The 18,902-nt window shown below is 33.5% G+C and overlaps 2 protein-coding genes across 12 annotated transcripts in view; both read right to left on the reverse strand.

Annotated features, from left to right (window-relative positions):
* The window catches only part of LOC105326677 (uncharacterized), a 40,894-nt gene extending 36,569 nt beyond the window's left edge, over nucleotides 1-4,325 (reverse strand). For all 10 annotated transcript variants that reach the window (XR_899901.4, XR_002199422.3, XR_899900.4 and 7 more), the window contains exon 1: nucleotides 3,331-4,325. Coding sequence is in view for 6 of the 10 variants with exons in the window: in XM_020066550.3 (XP_019922109.3) it covers nucleotides 3,331-3,806 (476 nt within the window). In the remaining 4 variants the exon portion in view is untranslated. The remainder of the gene's footprint in view (nucleotides 1-3,330) is intronic.
* Nucleotides 4,326-7,956: 3,631 nt separating this feature from the next.
* Nucleotides 7,957-18,531, reverse strand: LOC105326675 (uncharacterized). Of its 2 annotated transcripts, none has more exons than XM_066081195.1 (7): nucleotides 18,430-18,531; nucleotides 14,096-14,223; nucleotides 13,635-13,753; nucleotides 13,089-13,233; nucleotides 12,577-12,784; nucleotides 12,366-12,440; nucleotides 7,957-8,751 (listed from the first exon to the last, which is right to left on the reverse strand). In XM_066081195.1, the coding sequence occupies exons 1-7, from the start codon at nucleotides 18,501-18,503 to the stop codon at nucleotides 7,962-7,964; spliced, it is 1,539 nt and encodes a 512-aa protein (XP_065937267.1). In that variant the 5' UTR covers nucleotides 18,504-18,531; the 3' UTR covers nucleotides 7,957-7,961. The 2 variants fall into 2 exon arrangements, with proteins under 2 accessions (XP_065937267.1, XP_065937268.1); XM_066081196.1 differs by having other exon boundaries at nucleotides 14,096-14,167; nucleotides 18,430-18,520.
* Nucleotides 18,532-18,902: the final 371 nt, after the last annotated feature.

Below are 18,902 nucleotides of genomic sequence, written 5' to 3' on the forward strand. Positions count from 1 at the left end.
TTTTTCTTGTTCGCAGAATAACGATGCACATTTCTGGTATCAAAAAAGCTCTATTTAGCTACACCTCTTAGCTTCAATTTTAGTATTCAAAATACAGATAAAGCTTTGTATAATGATTATTGCCATTTCATAACATTGTCACGTCGAAGTTACTAGGTGGGTGAAGGTTTAATATTTACAATATTACAACTTATCATGCTACAAATTTTGTGTCGAGTTTTGCGAATTTTACTGTTATACGCATTTGCAACTTCTCGGGACTTTCCGACATAGTTAGGAAAAACACCTCAGACATATTAACATCACCAAATGTTAGAATGTTTTACGAAATGAAGTCGCTTCCCACCAATTTCAGTGTCGGCTAGACAGCCTTATATGTCTCTTCTGTGGTATATTTCAGAATACTAGTATATCATTGAACTTAATAAATAATAACCAACATCCCATTAGATAATAACATGTTCTATATCCATATACAGTTCCAAAAAGGTGAGGGGATTGCCATGAAGGCTTACGTTATGCACACGATTGTTGAAAAAGTTGCGATTGTTGTTACATGTACATTCGAGGCGGAATATAACCAATACTTTTAGCTTGTAAATCATCTTAAAAGTTTAATTAACATTGCCATGGTGTAAAAGACTAATGAGATGAGTAATAATTAATATATTTGAAAATGTTTGGACTAATCGTTAACAATACAATCATTTTTAAAGCGCTAAGCATAGCTCAGCGCTTTATTGTCGTTAGACTTCTATTTCCGGTGCATCGAATAACCGCCCCCTATCAGCAGAAGTTTACATCATTTAAACAGGAGTTTGTGCACATAACTGCATGGGCTATTATAAATCTAATGTACGGACTATTGTGAATTTAATGTACGGGGCTTACATACATCATTGCAGGGGCTGCCACGCAGTGATGAGGAAATATAGTGCGTATACAGAAGATGAAATGTTATATACATAATATGTTATATACGTACAGAGGCTGGGTTAGAGCTTTTCAGAACTATCAGTACTTTGATTTATGAAGGTATGGTTTCCATTAACCAGTATATGACAATGAAGTCTGAAGCTAACATTTTAACCAATAACCGGTGTTTCCCTCATGTTAAAATATGCAGTTACGTGAACCCCTTCAGGCAAAGCTGGGATAAGTACAATTCATAGAGAGAAGAAGATAAAAGTGTCAAACTCTCTGACTAATGTTTAAGCTTCCGCACGTCTTTATGCACAAAGCGTCCAGGTATATGTAAAGCACATGACAAAGAGGACCCGACGTAGACTTTCAATCGTACAAATCAATATGGATCTTTTTAGAGATCAACATTTGAGGTAGATTACAGTCGGCTAACATGGGAATGATAAGCGTGAAATTGCTTAGGATGCAGCATTATCAAATTATAAATGTACTTTAAACACCTTCTCCATAGAATAATGCAATATTGATCCAGGTTCTGCCAGTAGAGAAAGGCTTTTTCTCGGTAGCGATAAAGAACTGCAAACGATTTCATGTCAAAACGCCATATAGCCCTGGAACTTTACGAGGGGGGAATAACGGCAAATTCAGAAATAAATGCATCCAAGAATCCATAGAATCCGTTTAGTGTCTTAATACGTTTAATAGCGACCTTTAGGAGTGCACAATCTGAAATACCACTTTGAAGACACCAAAAAATATATTTCGTGTTAGTATTAGAAAAAAAACTAAATTGCTTAGGCATACTTGAAAAGGTTATAAGCTCTAAAATAAATTTTGTTAAAATTGGATCGGCAGATGATTGCTGTTGGTAAGTTAAAAAAAATCACCGGATATTGATAGTGAATTAGTTGAGAATATATATATCTATCTGTATCTTACACCACTCTTCCATAGACAGTGAGATCAAAGGAGTTTAAAAGGAAACATATTATCACGTAAAGAATAGGTCTCAATTTTGTCAATTAATAATTGATAGGAAAATTCCTTTATACTTTGATTGATGTATGTATATAAGCAATGTTTTATAATAATTTACATGCAATTTTAATTTGATATCTGTTTTTTCAAGAATTATTTCCAGCGCAGGAGACCTTTCCATTTGTTAATGTTCACGCCTGAAGTACAAGGATTGTCTGAAGCTTCATTAAACTGAACTAGACGCATTATTTGATCAGAGTCGATATCAAGATTGACCCTTAATGAAAATCGATCACAGAATGACCGATCGGGAGCAGACGATGATATAGGCTCGGCCTGAGAACAATGGCACGAGACTCCTACTGATGACGTAGAGACGTTTGAAATCACCAGAGAAGCAGACGATGTTCGTCTTAGTAATTACAGCCTTAAATAACTGCTTATGGAACTATTACATAATCGATAACTAGTTGAGAATAACAGTCGTAATTGTGTTTATTCTCAAAACAATACAGGGACAGCGAGATTGCTTTAGACGACCACTAACAACTCGAAATCCGACCAATCCGTTGCTGAACTTAAACGCCCTGATCCGCTCAATAAGAATTCATCAAATCCGCTTTTGTCTAAAAATTGTTCACAGATATTTTAAATGGAACTAAAATGTTATGAAAAATAGAAAAAATCATATGCTTTAATTCTATTTGAAAAAAAAATCAATTTTAAATAAATACCGACCCATTACCAATGCTTTGTCACGGGATGTCAATATTTCTGCTCTGATTAATGAAGTGTGTACATAGAAAGCAGAGAATGGAATGGGACGATAACAGAAGAGGACCCGCATCCAGCTAAGTAGTGACACCATTAAACAGCACTGGTATTTGCGTTTTATTGCAAAAATATTGAATAGGAGAAGATTAAAAATCTCCCTCTCCCCCCCCCCCCTCTCTCTCTCTCTACGACAGAGATGTGATGGTTCAATCCATATGATTGCCGGAAGAAGAACGTTTACATAATTGTCACTCTATCCAAATGCCAGTCACCTCCAGGGGACCATTATTAAGTTTTCACAGACAAATGCAAATTTTATGTGTCGCGTAAAATCAAATCTCTTTGTTTTATACGCACATTGAAGCTCAGATTTCAATCCTTTCTAGAGATCATTTTAACAGTATATAAGCATGAAAACCTGTCGAGAAACTTGAAGTCAGAGCAAAAGCAATTTTTATAAATAGAAAATCATTAAAATTTCTCACAATAAACAATTAAATTCAAAGGATACCTTTTGTATTGTGTGACCAAGGTACATACGTTTTATATAACAGTTTATGCAAACCGCAAAAGTATAACATTACTTAGCCCCCCGGGTACAAGAAAGGACTATATGGGAGGGTTGAACTTTATTCAGCATTCAGAGATATTTACCTAATCCTCTGCTGTTCCTCCTGCTGCATGGTCTTGGCCCGGCCAATGACGGACCGGATGGTCCGAATTTCATCCTCTGATAGATGACTAAGATCCGGTTCCGGTGGCTCTGATGGAGACGGAAGTCTCGTGGAGGAAACGGAGGACCGTCTTTTGGATCCAATGGAGTAGACGGACTGCCATTCCGAGGAGGGGGAGACGGGGGTCGTGGCCTCTGAGGGGATACTGCTGGTGTCATTCCCCATCACACAAAATAATAACTTCTCCCTACCGCGTGACAGGAAGTGTAACAAGCCTTTGGCTCCACTGACATTGTAAAGGATGTATGCAAATAGAAACCACACAAATCCGACAAACACAGACTGGTTGATACATAGTGCTGTAATCGACAGAATCCAGGATTGTACACGATATATCCATGTTAAGTAGAATTGGCTGGCTGCGACATTGAAAACGAAAACATACGCTAGTACCATTGATTCCACGAATTCCGTTCTAAATAAGTCCCCTGATTATCTGTCGTACATCTTTTAGAAAGCCTGATCTCCCCATATTGACCGGGAAAAGAATCTTCCCGGCTCCCAAACCCGTGTATTGATTTTACTTGGCGAATTTCAATAATTTTCTTCCTTTTCCTCTTCTTTGGCGATCGTATAACACGGTAGAATGTCTTCGACTTTCGTGCATCGAGGCTCGGCCGTCAAATCCCATTTGCCATTTGATGTTGTCTTCGCACAACCTGGTCAGAATACGACTATCCTTGATTCGCGGAGAAAAAAAATTCTATCGGAAGGCGGACCACATGGTATAATTCACTATAAAGAAGGTGTCCTTATAACACATGGGCTATAGCTTTTTCTTTACTAATACCAATATGCGCTAATAAAAATGGAATTGCATTGATAAACTGTATCTTAAACGCTATGTTTACACGGTCTGTATATTAGAATGCTATTGTCGGAGAATTTAGCTATTGATCCTCGCCGCCATTTGTAATTCAGAGATGGAAATTTATCGATTCCGCAGAAAATGCTTCTACACGCGAGCTGACATGCGCGAACTATCGCTTCTTTGGGGAAACACGTGGTAGAACTTCCGAGGTATTGAGCAATCTGTTAACATATGATTTATTCATTAATTAGCATGTACAGAATAGCTCTCCTTTTACGTCTTTTGTCATAATCTGTATAGTTTTTTTAAGGATGCAAGTGAAGAGAAAATGAGAAAGATGAGTTGCTTAGCAGACTTATATCAATGGAGCCGCTCTGTCTACCCAAGAGAGAAATCGATCGGGTGCTATCCTACAGTGGGGCGATCGATCCCTTTATATAATATGCCACATTGAAATTCAATAAGTGGTCCATTCAACTGAAATCAAGAAGAGCCTAGATTGTTTTACAGTTATACACAAAGGGCGGATTTGATTCACAGTGAAGTAAACCTTATATACCTTTAGTATGTGCTGATATAAATTTTTAAAATACGGTTTTTTGTACATTTCTTATTGGAAACGATATTTCGAGTTTGCAATTCTCCGTTTCTGTAATTAATTCCATTCCTTCTTATAAACAAAAATACCAATAACCTTACAAGGTACATGTATAATTCATTTAGAGAAAATTCATCTTGTTTTTGTGGATTCTTTTTAAAGATTACCCACTGTTTAGTCTTGAAATCAAGGTGCTTGCGCCGACAGGTACATGTGTAACTTTCCTATATTCAATTATAAATTTTTTAAATATCCCTATACCGATCAATTCATAGCTGTTTCATCAGCCGTACATGATGCTAAAAAATTAAATAACGCTCTTACTGAATTGTAACATAACGACAAAAGAAATGATTTAAATTCCTGATCATGCAAAATCCCACCCCCTTGAAATAAATACGGAAAAAGGTCCATCCAACTCCGGGTCCACCAAGGTAAAGACGACACATTCTCATATGATGACGGATATATATTTTTATTGTTACCTTTTCAAAGATATAAACGATATTTTTAGAATTTACAAAAAAATTATAATTACTAATATGATAAACACTATGTTCTTTCAGTGTTTCGAAGTAAGAACACGTACATATTGTTACATCGCATCAAATGAATAAATCATCGATTTATTAAAACATTAAAACCGACTGGTGAACTGTCCACAGTTAGTGTGCTGATATTTAAATAGACTTGAATATAAATACTATAGATATGGTTAGAATTTACTTGGAGAATCTGTAACAATGTAAATTGTAAGGATATTGAAAATAGCTAGGCAATACACGCCCAACAACAGTTGAATAATCAATCAAAGAGGAATAACTCTAGCTCAAGGAACCTTAGTGGCCTTAGACGAATTTTAAGCTTTATGACAAGAAACAACATCTTCAAAAAATCAGAGTGTAATGTTATTACATACCTGACCTTATCCTAACAAGTCTTTTCATTGTGAAGAGGATGGTTTTGCTACATATTATAGTGAAAGGAAATCATACAGACGTTTCTATATTATATCCTCTAATGTAAAAACAAAATTATATACTGAGACGTTCTTTCTAAATGATCAATTTTTTGGGATGTCAATTCTTAAAAACTTTTACTTTTGATTTTGTGACCTAATTTTGCACGGGTGGTGTGATTATCGACTTAATTGAATGATAGAATTCTGTATAGATTCGTTAATCAAGTGTATACAGTACTACTTCTCACTGTTCTGTTATTAATGCACGATAATTACGGTACTGAGTTGCACGAAATAGGGGCTTGAAACTTAAAATGGCCTTGTCTTTTTAAAATCTTCTACACACAGAATTTTTTTAAAATGAGAGATATAAATTAAAATTTAAATATTAACACTGTGCCAGATAATTAGGCCAATGTCACAAAGTTACTAGCAAGATTATTATATATACTATATGATAGACCATTTAAAACAACTTTTGTTTAGTGTGTATGTATCTTACCTGGCAGGTGCATGGAATAGTTACCGTCAAAAATTAAATCCCATAAAAAAATGATATACCGTAATCAATTCATTTTTAGAGGATTATGCATTTGGAAAGGAATCGAAATAAAATTCCCTAGAAAAACCCATATCCGGTCTAAATATTTCAATTGAGAAAATTTCCTTTTGAAATTCAATGCCTGTAATAAAAACTTACAGAATTTCATAACTGTCATGTAGTGAAAAAAAATCTTTAGAAATTATAAATTTTACCTGTAAAAGTAAATAAATATTTTACCTGTTAGTAATGGTAAGACACACTAGATCAAATATGGTTATATTTTCCCACACAGACAGTGGTCTATCTGATGGCCTATGTGATTTTTTGGGGAAATGCGCCTTAGATAGCTGCAAAACTACCACCTTTTCAAAGACATAATATTCAACACTGCCTATTCCTCTAGGGCTAGGAACTGCAATCACAATTACATAGAAAATCTCCTATTCATTTATTTGTGGTAGAACAGATTATTACTATCTATTTCATATGTATTTATTCGTTTTTGGATTTTCTTTTTACGTTTTGTGCAGTACATTCTTAAATATTATTCATCTAAAGTTTTATTGCGCGCGTATGGTTCTTTAATTTCATTGGTTCATAATATTATCCAATAAATTTGATTTTCTAATAGTATAAGTAACCGTTCAACCTAAGTCCAATTGGGCAGTATTTCATTTTAACGACGTCGGACAATCCAGTGTATATCAGCTGCATCTTGTGGTAGGTTAATATTATATTTTAAGTTACATATTTCTTTACTACCATGATAGTGATTAGGGCATATTATTTTAATTGCAAGGTTTATACTTTATCGTATTTTTGCAGATAATCTTGCCATTGTAATTTCTGAAACTTGTTTGTAAGTTCTAATATTAAATTGCTACAAAACATGTTTTACCATATAAATGAATACTGAAGTAACGGTTGCATTTTTATCAACGAATTATCGAAACTAAAACATATTGAATGTACATGTAAAATTGTATTTTGTCTAATGTATTTTTCTTTGTTTATAGGTCAATGCTTTAAAACGTTTAACAAATCTGTTAAACAAAACGGCTGTCTTTTGGAATTCCTTACTGCTCGGTTACACATTCATACTTAATTTCCTCCTTAAGGAAATAATGAAAATACATACAAGTTATACATGTTTAGAAAACATCAAATAATAAGGAAAAGGGTGAAAGGAAAAGAAAAGATGACTAACATAAACATATATACATAAAATATACATGATTGTATACTGCACTATTGTTCACAAAAATTTCGTCAGAACTGGAACTGATGATCTCACATTGCACTTGAACGGAGGGCTCTGAAGTATCGGGCAGCACATGAACGCACTTAACGAAAATTGGTCAGGTAAAAGGACGCATGGAGTGACTTGTCCAGCGGAGTAGATGTATGGCGACCAATAAGAGTCATATATAGGTCACCTTCAGAGAGACCACTTATTTCTGCAATTAGTGGAATATCAAAAGAATTGATAATTATGCTCCTAAGAAATTAGTATCAGCATGAAGATGTTGCATATTCTCATAATAAAGAAAAAGTTTTTAATCCTATGTTAATTCTAAAGGGTAAAAAGTTTGCGTCACTTTATGTCTGCACTTGTATATGTAACTTTCTCTCTAATGCTAATCGACGTCTCCAAATCCACTCTCGATTACCTCTGTTGATAACGACCCTTTCTTAAAACTGTGTTCTTTTAGGACAATCATTTCGGGAATGTCCTTGAGACCAGAAGCCTTGGATTCAAAAGAAAACAATTCGCTGGGATTGTGTCCCTTCAGCAAACCCTCCCGGGATTCCAATACAGCATTGGCCTTTGCAATCTGCTGTTCGAGTTCCTCCTTTCGGGCCTGTATTTGTTTGATATCCAAGGTCTTCAGATCCTCAATTTTCTGTACTTTGTTGTTGGCCGCTCTTTCTACAGCTTTTAGTATCCCCTCTTTTCTAACCCCTACCTCCGTGACAAGATTTTTGTATTTTTCTTTGGTCTCCTTCAATTTCGTGTCCAGTACCTCCTTCTGTCCCTTCAGTAGCTGGATGTGATTTTTAATGCTGTCTCTCTCCTTTATGACGCAGGTTCTCTTGAGATCAAACAGAGCCGATGTCTCTGTGTAATCGTGTCCTTTGTGAGATTTCCCAGAAAGGCATTTCAAACAAACTGGGATCTCGCACTGTTCACAGTACAACTCACACTTTTCGTGTTCGTGAGTTGTACAATACAATATATCTCCTTGGTGTGTCTTGTCTTTATATTCTACCATACTGTGACCTTTCTTTGACTTTTTGAGTAAGTGAGAACCTGCACAGCCGCTACATGTTTTCTCCTGACATTGGACACAGTGCAGCTTAACCGGTTTTTTACATCCGGGGTTGTCACACAACACAAGTTCCTGTGCTCTGACCTCGTCCTTCTTGCTAAATAACATATTAACTGTAAGACGGCGAAAATAAAAGTATTCTTTAATCAAAAAGTGACGAACTATGAAAATCTTAGCTGCAGGTCTGCAGCTTCCAGTCAGAAAAAAAAATTGGATGGACGACCTGGGAGATACAGTGCCTCCCATAGTAAAAAACTACAATTTACGGCGCACAAAACAATTGCGCTAGTTTTTGACTGATTATTCTTATTTTCGAACACATTCTGTAAAAAAAAATTGATTCCAAAAAACTCTTTGGACATTTTACTACAGATATCGTCACTTTACTTGCCTCTGATGTTCTTTAAAACACCATTGCCAGTTCCGTAAAATGATGTTGTGCAGTTTGTTTACATGTAAAAATGGCGACTCTCGATCTCGACGTGAAATTAACATACCTCATTTTCCCAGGTCAGTTAGCGTGTTCCGGGGAAAGTGTGAGATAAGTAAAGAGAAGAAATCAGTAGTAAATTGCATGAAGAATTTAATATAATTCATGGTACTATTTTTCCCCACAAAATTTGTGGGGAAATAAGATTAGTCAAAACTAGCGCAGATTTTTGCGCGCCGGGAGCTACAGACCTGCAGCTATAAAAATCTTTACATTAGGAAAAAGGAATCATTCTTTGAATATTCTGAGGTGATAAATATGGTCGGAACGTGATCAAATCCAATAAAGCGCGAAGGGCTTTATGATAAATTTGATTACGCCCCGACCGAAATTATAACCTTATATTATTCAAAGAGTGATTCCTTATTACTTATACGAGGGTTGTTCGGAAATTATTGAGACATTTTCTCTTAGTCTTTTAGTAAAAAAGATAAACTCTTGAAATTTCACCAAAACGTAAATCAGGATAGAGTTTATCAATGTGAAAAGTTTCTTGTTCATGGAATGAATAGATCATTCCTAGTAAGCTGACCAACGTGCCTTCGTCCTGTAACCCGGCGCAACCGCAAACTTTTCGCAACGTCATTTTAACGCTTCTTATTGCTCCCGTGTTTTAAACACCTTACAAACGAACTGAAATAAGAATTATTCTTTATTTCTCATCTTTTGTTTTAATTTCAAGATGTCATCATTTACATTTTCTCTCATTCTTGTTTTTTCAGAGAAAAAATCGAGTTATTTTTTATACGAAAGTCTAATTACTGTGAATGTCTCCTGCAGTCATGTTTTACATATTTTAGAACTGTTGACAACAGTTAGTGTGTCAAAAGTTGTTAATTAATCCCTTTGGCCCAAGTTTAGTTAAACAATCAGTGAAAAAAAATATGATGAACTGAAGTTCTATACCTTGTCTTGTCATCGTATAGTTTTTTTACGCAATTGCGTGGCTTTAAAAGGTCTTCTTCTGAGATTTCCACCAGTTTAATGGTTTTCGTTGCGCCGCCTTGACGTCAAAATTCAATGTAAAGTCGTTGTCAGATTTTTATTGTTTGGTAAATATATGTGTACCATATCCGTATTTCAACTCGAACATCAGTGAAACTTAATCAACAAGTAGTCGCAAAGAATAGCAAAATGAACATATTTAATTTGATTTCTTTTATTATTAACTGTAATTCTACGGACACTTATAAAGTAGATGTTTAAGTTGTTTAATCTCCGAGTTCATGGCTGCGCCGGGTACCCCGACCACCGAATTGTTTATCTACTGTCATAAACAAAATATTAAATATTCCTTTAATATTACTTTGTTTTATTATTTGTTGGTATTTCTTCATTGTCTATGCCAATTTTCACCAAAATTCGTTACTTAAAAAAGAAAATAATCGATTTGTCTCAATAATTTCCGAACAACCCTCGTATTTATATATTAATTTTTAGCAATTACGATTAAATATAAGAATATTAAGTATGCAAATCCCGCTTGCGCCCCAACAATACCCATTTGAATTTATTGGACTGAATAGTAAAAAATCAATTCGCAGTGTTATCACAAACAAAGACATTGATAAATGTAAATATTAGGAGGTATTCTGAGAGTACTGCATAAGCAATACATGTCCCCTACCGGAACCACCCAATTTTAGAATAAATGTCGTATTATGTACCAAAAAGATTGGGAGAAAATTCTGTTAAAGATTTTTAAAAGGACAGACTCGATCATTAATAAAAGGCGACTCGTTTAAAATTAATTTCTTCATCATCTTTGGGTCCATTTGGTTCCATTTGGGTAAATGACATCTTGGCTAGCCAAGGGTTTTCGGTACACTTCGTTTCCCATAAACTTTTATACAAATTTTTTTTTAAGTAAAATTTTTGGGGAACGGAGTGGACTCCGAAAACCCTTGGCTAGCGAAGATGGGTAAATGGAAGCACCGGCGTAGCACTAACCCAATCATGAATACGAACGATTTTCTAAAAATAATAACTTTAAAACCTGTAGATAAAAAGTATCGCAAGTCGATCTCGATGAGTGATAATTGCTTACCTTTATTTATTGGAACTTTAATATAACCTGATCGTTAATAAGAGTCAGATTTAAAAATTAATTACGTAGGGCTAAGGCTATACCTGATGATAAAAAGTAACAAAAGCCAAGTTTTATTTGTAAGGCATCTTTAAGGACGTTGTTTACTCAGGGTTTGAGTTAGTTCTCAAATCCGGATTGTTAATAAGTTCAATTTCATGAGTAAAATTTGTTTTAGATACAAAAAGTATTTATGAAATGAATTATTATTGATATAAAAAGCAATATTTTTACTAAATTATGGAATTAGGCTCTGACAAAGTTTGACTTTTAGCAAAACAGAGGAAATTCGGACTAAATTTTTCAAATTTTGTTTTCCACTGAAATATTTTTGATAGTACTATTATATTTAAAGTTAGGATTTTATTTGTTAGTCAACTTAATTTTGCATAATTTATGTTGGTTTTATCTTGCTTTTTCGTTTAGATTATCGTTTGGCACACACTACAAAAAAATTGAAAAATACTTAAAAATGATAAAAGACACCATATCTCAAAATTTTGATCATTGACCTCATATAAATTTTATACTAGCAGTGAAAGGTCATTATACTTGATTTAATACTATAAATGTTTTAACATTATCATCATTCAGTTTTTTGTTATATTGAATCAAAAATGGGTAATAATTTGAAAACTGGTAGAGGAAATTCGAACTAGAATATCTATAAAAATTGTGAGAGAAAACTTAATGCTTTGTATTTATTTAATGTCACTACCATTCATAAACTGTATTTCATTTGTTAAAGAGTTAAGCAATTTGTATTATTTTCAGAATTAAGAAAATTTCAAGCATAGTGTAAACTTTTTATAGATTTTTCTTAAATTTTCAAAAAATATTCAATGGTCATTAACCCAAAAAGTAGGTCATTGACCTCCTTTTTGAAAGTGAAGAATAACACAACCATGTTAGGTCTATAACACACAATAGTTGGTTTTTCATTATCATCAGTGGAATTTTTTCTCATTCTGAGTAAACGTCATCCTTAATTTAAAATTAATTCGCCAAATCATAACAAAACCGTCAGGGATTTAAAACAAAATGGAAACAGGATGACTGACAAACCGCGAAAAAGACCATGCTCCCCTCTCGGTTTACCGGTAGAGGACTAAAAACAAGGACAGTGTTTTTGTACCTTTGCATTTCAATTTGTCTCTGATTCTCCTTTTCTTTATTTATTTTCTGCCTCTGTTTTCCTGTCACTCTGAAGCTACAGTAAAGTTTTAATGCAAATTTTGAGAACAAAATGTAGCTTCGCACATATAGTGTAATCTAACTTCATCTAAAATCATAATATATAGACAGTTGAAGAGTTAAATGCTTTTTAACTTTTTTATTGTACGTACCCCCTACCAGTCCCTCCTCTCGACCAGGTCCCGTCTTTGTTCCGTGCTTCTATTATCATTAGTTGACCACTATAAAGACCCGCCTCCTGTAGTGTTTGTTCGCGTTTATTCAGTTGTTCGTAAGTGTTGGACATATACTTGTTCCACAAGCGAACTTCTACATCGTCAGGTATATCAAACAAATCCCTCATGACCAGTTCTAATGACCCTAAGAAAGAAAATTGAATGGTTTTACTGATATTTGGATTGCTTAAAGTCTTAAATACAAGGCTTTAACGATTAATCAACTCTTTATAAACATGAGGTGAAAAACACGTAGTATATCTCATGGTCAAATCATGTATCCCTTCGATAAAAATATGTATCGTAAGGTTAATATCATGCAGATTGAGTAGTCATAGAAAAAAATGACCATCGCGATAAATAAAATAAATGAAACTGCTGAACTCGGAGGTGCATGATCAACTAAGTTATAATAACTGCTATTACAGGATACAAATACATGTACCAACCTATTGTATCAACCCTGCTCATGTTTATATGATGTATTTCTTGTTGTTTCCTGGAATCTTGGAGCTTGAGTGCCATAAGGTAAATTTCCACTTTACAATGCTTTACGAACATTCCTTGCTCAATCACTTTTCTCTGTAATGTGTCCTTTAGATTAAAAAACACATTGGGAATCAACTTATGACATAAATAGGGCTGAAACTTGAATGTCATCGTAATATTCATTAAAATGAAAATAAGATCTTTAATCTGCTCCAAGACTTTCCCATCGCTGTGCCATGATATGAAATTGTCGGAAACGGACACAGACCTGATTTGAACATTAACATTGATAAGAAAGATATGCATGTTCACCTATGTACATAATCAGATAACATATACTATTTTCTTCTTAATAAAGTCTTTGAAATATGCTTATGATTGATAAATTTACTTTTAACTTTTAACGTTTATAATACTGTTTGCATTTGAAAAATTCAACTTAATCTGGATAAAACTAGGTCTGTAATATCTTAGAAAAATATTTTTAAAAAGAGTTAAAAACTTACCTTACAAATGTTTAATGTACCGTAATTTTGCACCAAAAATTGCCATCCCTCATTTGGTAGTAGGCAATAATCCAAATCTTTAACCAAATGGTCTTTCAATTGTAATACACCCTCCACTTCTATTTAAAATGAATCAATCGTATCTTATGTTTATCATTTAAAATATATAATATATAATATATATATATATATATATATATATATATATATATATATATATATATATATATATATATATATATATATATATATAATCATACATGTATATTTTGTAACACTGGCTTATAGTTCTTTCATCAACAATATAGACATTTTGTAAAAAAAAAATGACAGAAAGAGATTCTTTGAATGATAACACAAACATAATGATTTAATATTATTTATGTTAGTATAGTATTACCATTTATTCAAAATAATTCTTTAACGTCGGCAAAAGACAGTATATTCTGACACCAAATTACCCCTCTGGAGTGCTGAGTTGTCTATTGGTCCAGGATAAGCGTCGTGCTCTCCCTTGTATGTCTTGTCACAATCTTCAAAACCAACATACTTTTTCCATTGTTTGAACCAACCGGCACAAACTAGATACCTATTGATATACACAGTAATACAAATAGTAATTCGTTTGTAACGTTTGTTGAAAATAAAAATTAACCTTACATTTCTCGAATAATTCTGTTTGTTTCTTAATTAAGGAATAAGGAATCATTCTTTGAGTATTATAAAGTGATAAATTAAATTTCGATCAGGGCGTGGTCAAATCCAATAAAGCCCAAAGGGCTTTATGATAGATTTGACAACGCTCCGACCGAAATTATCACCTCATAATATTCAAAGACTGATTCCTTATTAATTATATTTATATTATCTCCAATTGATATACTTTAAAACAACATTATTTTAAAACCACTATATTTTATGTAGCACATGCTAATAAAACAATAAAAAAGCGACAATAAAGTTTCTATATTAAAAGACATTCCCCGTATATTTTGTCTCAGTGCAAACAATGCTTTTCTACCTTGTTATGATAATTGTTTTTCATTTTTGGTAAATTTGTTGTTAAAGTTGAGAAGTATTCCTAAGTAAGTGAATTGATTTACAATTTCTAAAACATCATTACCAATGTGCCAACATTCACTATCTTTTACTCTGCCATTATTTCTGAAAATCACAATTTTTTACTTTTCCGCATTAACATGCATTTTCCTAGTATTGCAATAGCTATATAGTTCATTCAAAAGACATTGTAGACTCTCCACAGATTCAGAGAACAGGACCATGTCATCAGTAATAGAAATAGATTTAATATATTAAAAAACCGCAACGTGTAATATGTGTATATATGTTATAATTGTATTTGCAGTGACATATAGGCCCGATGGGCCGGGTGTTTCATTATTTTGTGTATTATATATGATGTACAGTTTGTTATCATAATACTTGTCACTATAATAAATTAATCATTTTCTTACTTATTTGAGCAAAATCATAAGCCAAGTCAAGCTGTTTGGCTGCATGCTCATGAGACCCTAATAAGTCTCTTGTTTCACATAAAAATTTGAGGTTTTATTTGCATTAAAATCTACAGCCCATGTGCTGGACCAATTTTTTTTTATGTCAAGGTCATTGGTAATTGATAAGGTATCATCTGCAAATAATCTAATATTGTTTGAAATGTCATTGGTAATGTCATTAATATAAAGCAGGATTAAGAAAGGACCAAGTACTGAACCCTTGAAAACCTCAGCATCTAACATCTGAAATGTAGATGTAAATCTTTCAGATGTTACTCTCTGTACCCTATGAGTCAAAATATCTTCTATCCAGCCTAATATGTAACCCCCAAAACCTAGCCCCTCAAGTTTATGAATAAGACCAAGATGCCAAACTCTATAGAATGCTTTAAAAATATCAAAGAAGATAAAACAAATATCTTAAATGTTGACTTTACGAGAAAAGATATAAACTACCCTGCAATTCTGTTTGGATATAATGGTGAAATCATAAAGTCATGTACACTTAGGCTTGCATCTACAGTCTGATGGTGGTTGGTCCAATCATATCAATGATATTTATGAAAAGGCATGCAAAAGGTTGAATATATTGATTGCTCAAGCATACAATTGATAGAGAAACACTGGTTAAAATATATATGGCTTTTATCAGACAACTACTATTAAATTTATTTTTTCAATCGTAGCTTAGGATGAGTTTCTTTATGAAAATTACATTGAAAATTTATGTTATATTGTACTATCAATATTGTGATATGTTGCAAAGTGATTCATCAAATGAAATACATTACCAACCGTTATTGAAATCATTTATTTCAATACATGTAGTGGTTTTATTGCAACAGTGGTTGCAAAGTGATTTTTCTAATGAAATGCATTCCCAACCATTATTGAAATAATTTATTTCAATAGTGGTTTTATTTCAATAGTGGTTGCAACAGACCTACATTGAATACTGGAATATGGTGATGTTGTGTTGGGCGCAACTGTACCAAAGAAAACTCTGAATTGCTTGAAAACGTACACATTGAAGCAGCCAGAATAATAACAGGGTTGAGAGTTAATTTTTTTAAAATTATCTTATGTAGTGAATTTGGCTGGGAAACCCTACAATCTCGAAGGGATAAACATCAGATCATTATAGTCTACAAAATAATTCATGGTTTAGCACCGCAGTACTTGTTAGACTTAATTCAACCATACTTTCGAACTGAACATGCATATTATTTAGGTCTAATGGCAATTTTTACTCTCTGCCACTATGTCGGACTATTTCTTATTACAATAGCTTTATTCCGTCTACAATTAAATTATGGAATAATATTGATGCAGAAATAAAACATTCATCATATTTGTCTATTTTAAGTCAAAACTCAAAAACCAAAATATACCCAAAACTTACAAACAGTACAGTTTTAGCAGTAGGAAAGAAAATATTAGTTTATGTCAATTACGGAATAAAGCTAGCAATTTAAATGCCCATTTATTTAAGGATATTTTAATCGATGATAGTCGATGTACAAACTGTGGGTCTGAATCTTAAGGTAATATACAATTTTTTCTTCAGTGTCCAAGATACATTCAACAAAGAAGTTAAACTTTTAATTTTGATGACATTAATGTAGCTTTTCATATTCTTTATGTTAGTTCTGATTTTTCATACAACTAAAATTGTAAAATCGTTTCTTATGTTCAGTTATATTATAGCTTTTAATTGTTTTGACTTTTTTATTTATTAGTGTTTTATTTATTTGTACTCTTTTTAATTATAATACTGTTCTTTCAAATGGGCTGGATCATGAGAACTCTATACTTATGTTTGTCTATCGGTATGAATGAATGAGGTGCATGATGGGTTTATAAATGTAGGTATGAATGTGTTTATGTATATGTTAAACAACAAATTAACTTACAATTTATAATTATATGCCAATTATTTTGTAAGAAATCGAGAATTTATATAATTTATTTTTATTTCTGATCACAGACAATGCCTAAAAAAAATTAAAATACATGTATTAAAACGGCGCCTCAAAAAATAATATTTTGTTCACAGGCACCTGACGTTATATATTTTCCTCATAATGAAAAATATGTACCCTCTACCTAATAAGCTTGGGTGTATTCGTTTGCTATCTCCAGAACTGATCCAGGATATCTCCAGCGTCTACTTGCTATTTGGAAAGTAGACAATGGAGATCTACCGGAGATCTTTACACTGCAAACGAGCAAGTTAGAATCATCAAATGAACAAACGAATACACCCCTACACATCGCCGCCATCTTGAATTTTTTTTTAAACTGTCACATCAGGGGCGCACTCGATTGGAACCCTTCTTATTCTGGAATAATCATTCCGTTCTCTCGATTCAGGCACGTAGCATCAGGGGGGGCCAATCGCAGCAACAAATTTACATATAAAAAATTGAATTATCATGGAGTTGCCCCCCCCCCCCCCACTTTTTTGGGAGTATGTAAAAAAATTGATATGAAAATAAGGGAAGGAGGAGTAAAATTGAAGTAATATACTACGTTTTTTTTTTTGCTTGTCAAGATTTTTGGGATGAGTCTGCCCCCCCCCCTCCCCCCCCCCCCCACTTTCAAAAACGATGCTACGCGTGCCTGCGATTGCATGTTTGGATACACTTAGGAGGCCTTCTCAGCCTTCCGCGCCAAAGATGGAAGTATAGCATTCCAGTATGGGGTCAAGCAGTAATAAATAAAAGTTTTCAAAGTCTCCCTCCACCTGCTCGACACCATACATTTACATGACTGCTATTCTTCCCTCTTTATAACCCTAAAATCACTTAATTTCTCCACATATATCCATCTACTTTCCTTATATCTTCTGTAACTCTGCTAAAATAAGCATAAAACCCTGATGATAAATTGCAGAAAGAATATTATGGGATGAAAATTTGACAATAAACATTTAAATTACCTAAACTTTTTAATACATGTTATTTTACTTTATTAAATATAAATTTTAAAAATATGTTTGCTGCGAGAAAAGTTGTGTCTGCATTTAATATTGTATAGAATTCCAAAAAATAGAATAATAAAAAATAAAAAATATATATACCCCCTACCTAAAAATACAATTAGAGGAAATACATGTATATTTCACGGGGTGTCTGTGCGATTTCTGTTTAAACCGAAAATAGAATTACTTGTAAACAAAACATTCTATCATTGAGTAAACCGTATAGTAACAGTTATATATAGACTCTAGTTGCATAAAAATAAACTACAAAGTTTTGGGTACAAGAAATTTTTACCAAACATCACCCGGCTTCAGCTCTTTTTTTAAAAATTCCGATATTTTCACAATCTGTTCGTCTAGGTCGGCCATCCTTCGTCGTACAGCTGTCTAAATCTCCAAGTTATCGCTCTTGAGATTCGCCCCAATGTTCCAGATATCAGCCCAGGACGGATCTAGGATTTTAATTTAGAGGGGCGCCATGTTTAGACAGGGGATCTTGTTGCCACGCCCTGGACCCAGGGGGCCAAGGGTGCGAAACTCCCGGATCTTAGGGATTTTGTAGAGTAAACGTTTAAGAAAGTCTTCAAAGTTAGACTTTTGTGACATATACATGTATAATATATGATAGTACTCAAAGGTTCATCGGTCACATTTGAACCCACGGGGAACGTGACTAAAATGAGATTTTTATACGTTGTGTACACAAATGAACCCTCGGCGGCCGGTTTTCTTCAAACTATACCGTTGAAATAAGTTTAATGTAGAGAA

The sequence above is a fragment of the Magallana gigas genome, chromosome 4, assembly GCF_963853765.1.
Source record: "Magallana gigas chromosome 4, xbMagGiga1.1, whole genome shotgun sequence".
Taxonomy (NCBI): Eukaryota; Metazoa; Mollusca; class Bivalvia; order Ostreida; family Ostreidae; genus Magallana; species Magallana gigas.

Coding starts and splice junctions, on each gene's coding strand:
- LOC105326675 (XM_066081195.1), bottom strand. CDS start 18,503: ATGGCCGACCTAGACGAACAGATTGTGAAAATATCGGAATTTTTAAAA. Junction 13,234..13,634: donor GTACATTAAACATTTGTAAG/GTAAGTTTTTAA, acceptor TTTAATCTAAAG/GACACATTACAGAGAAAAGT. Junction 12,785..13,088: donor GAGCAGGGTTGATACAATAG/GTTGGTACATGT, acceptor TTTCTTTCTTAG/GGTCATTAGAACTGGTCATG.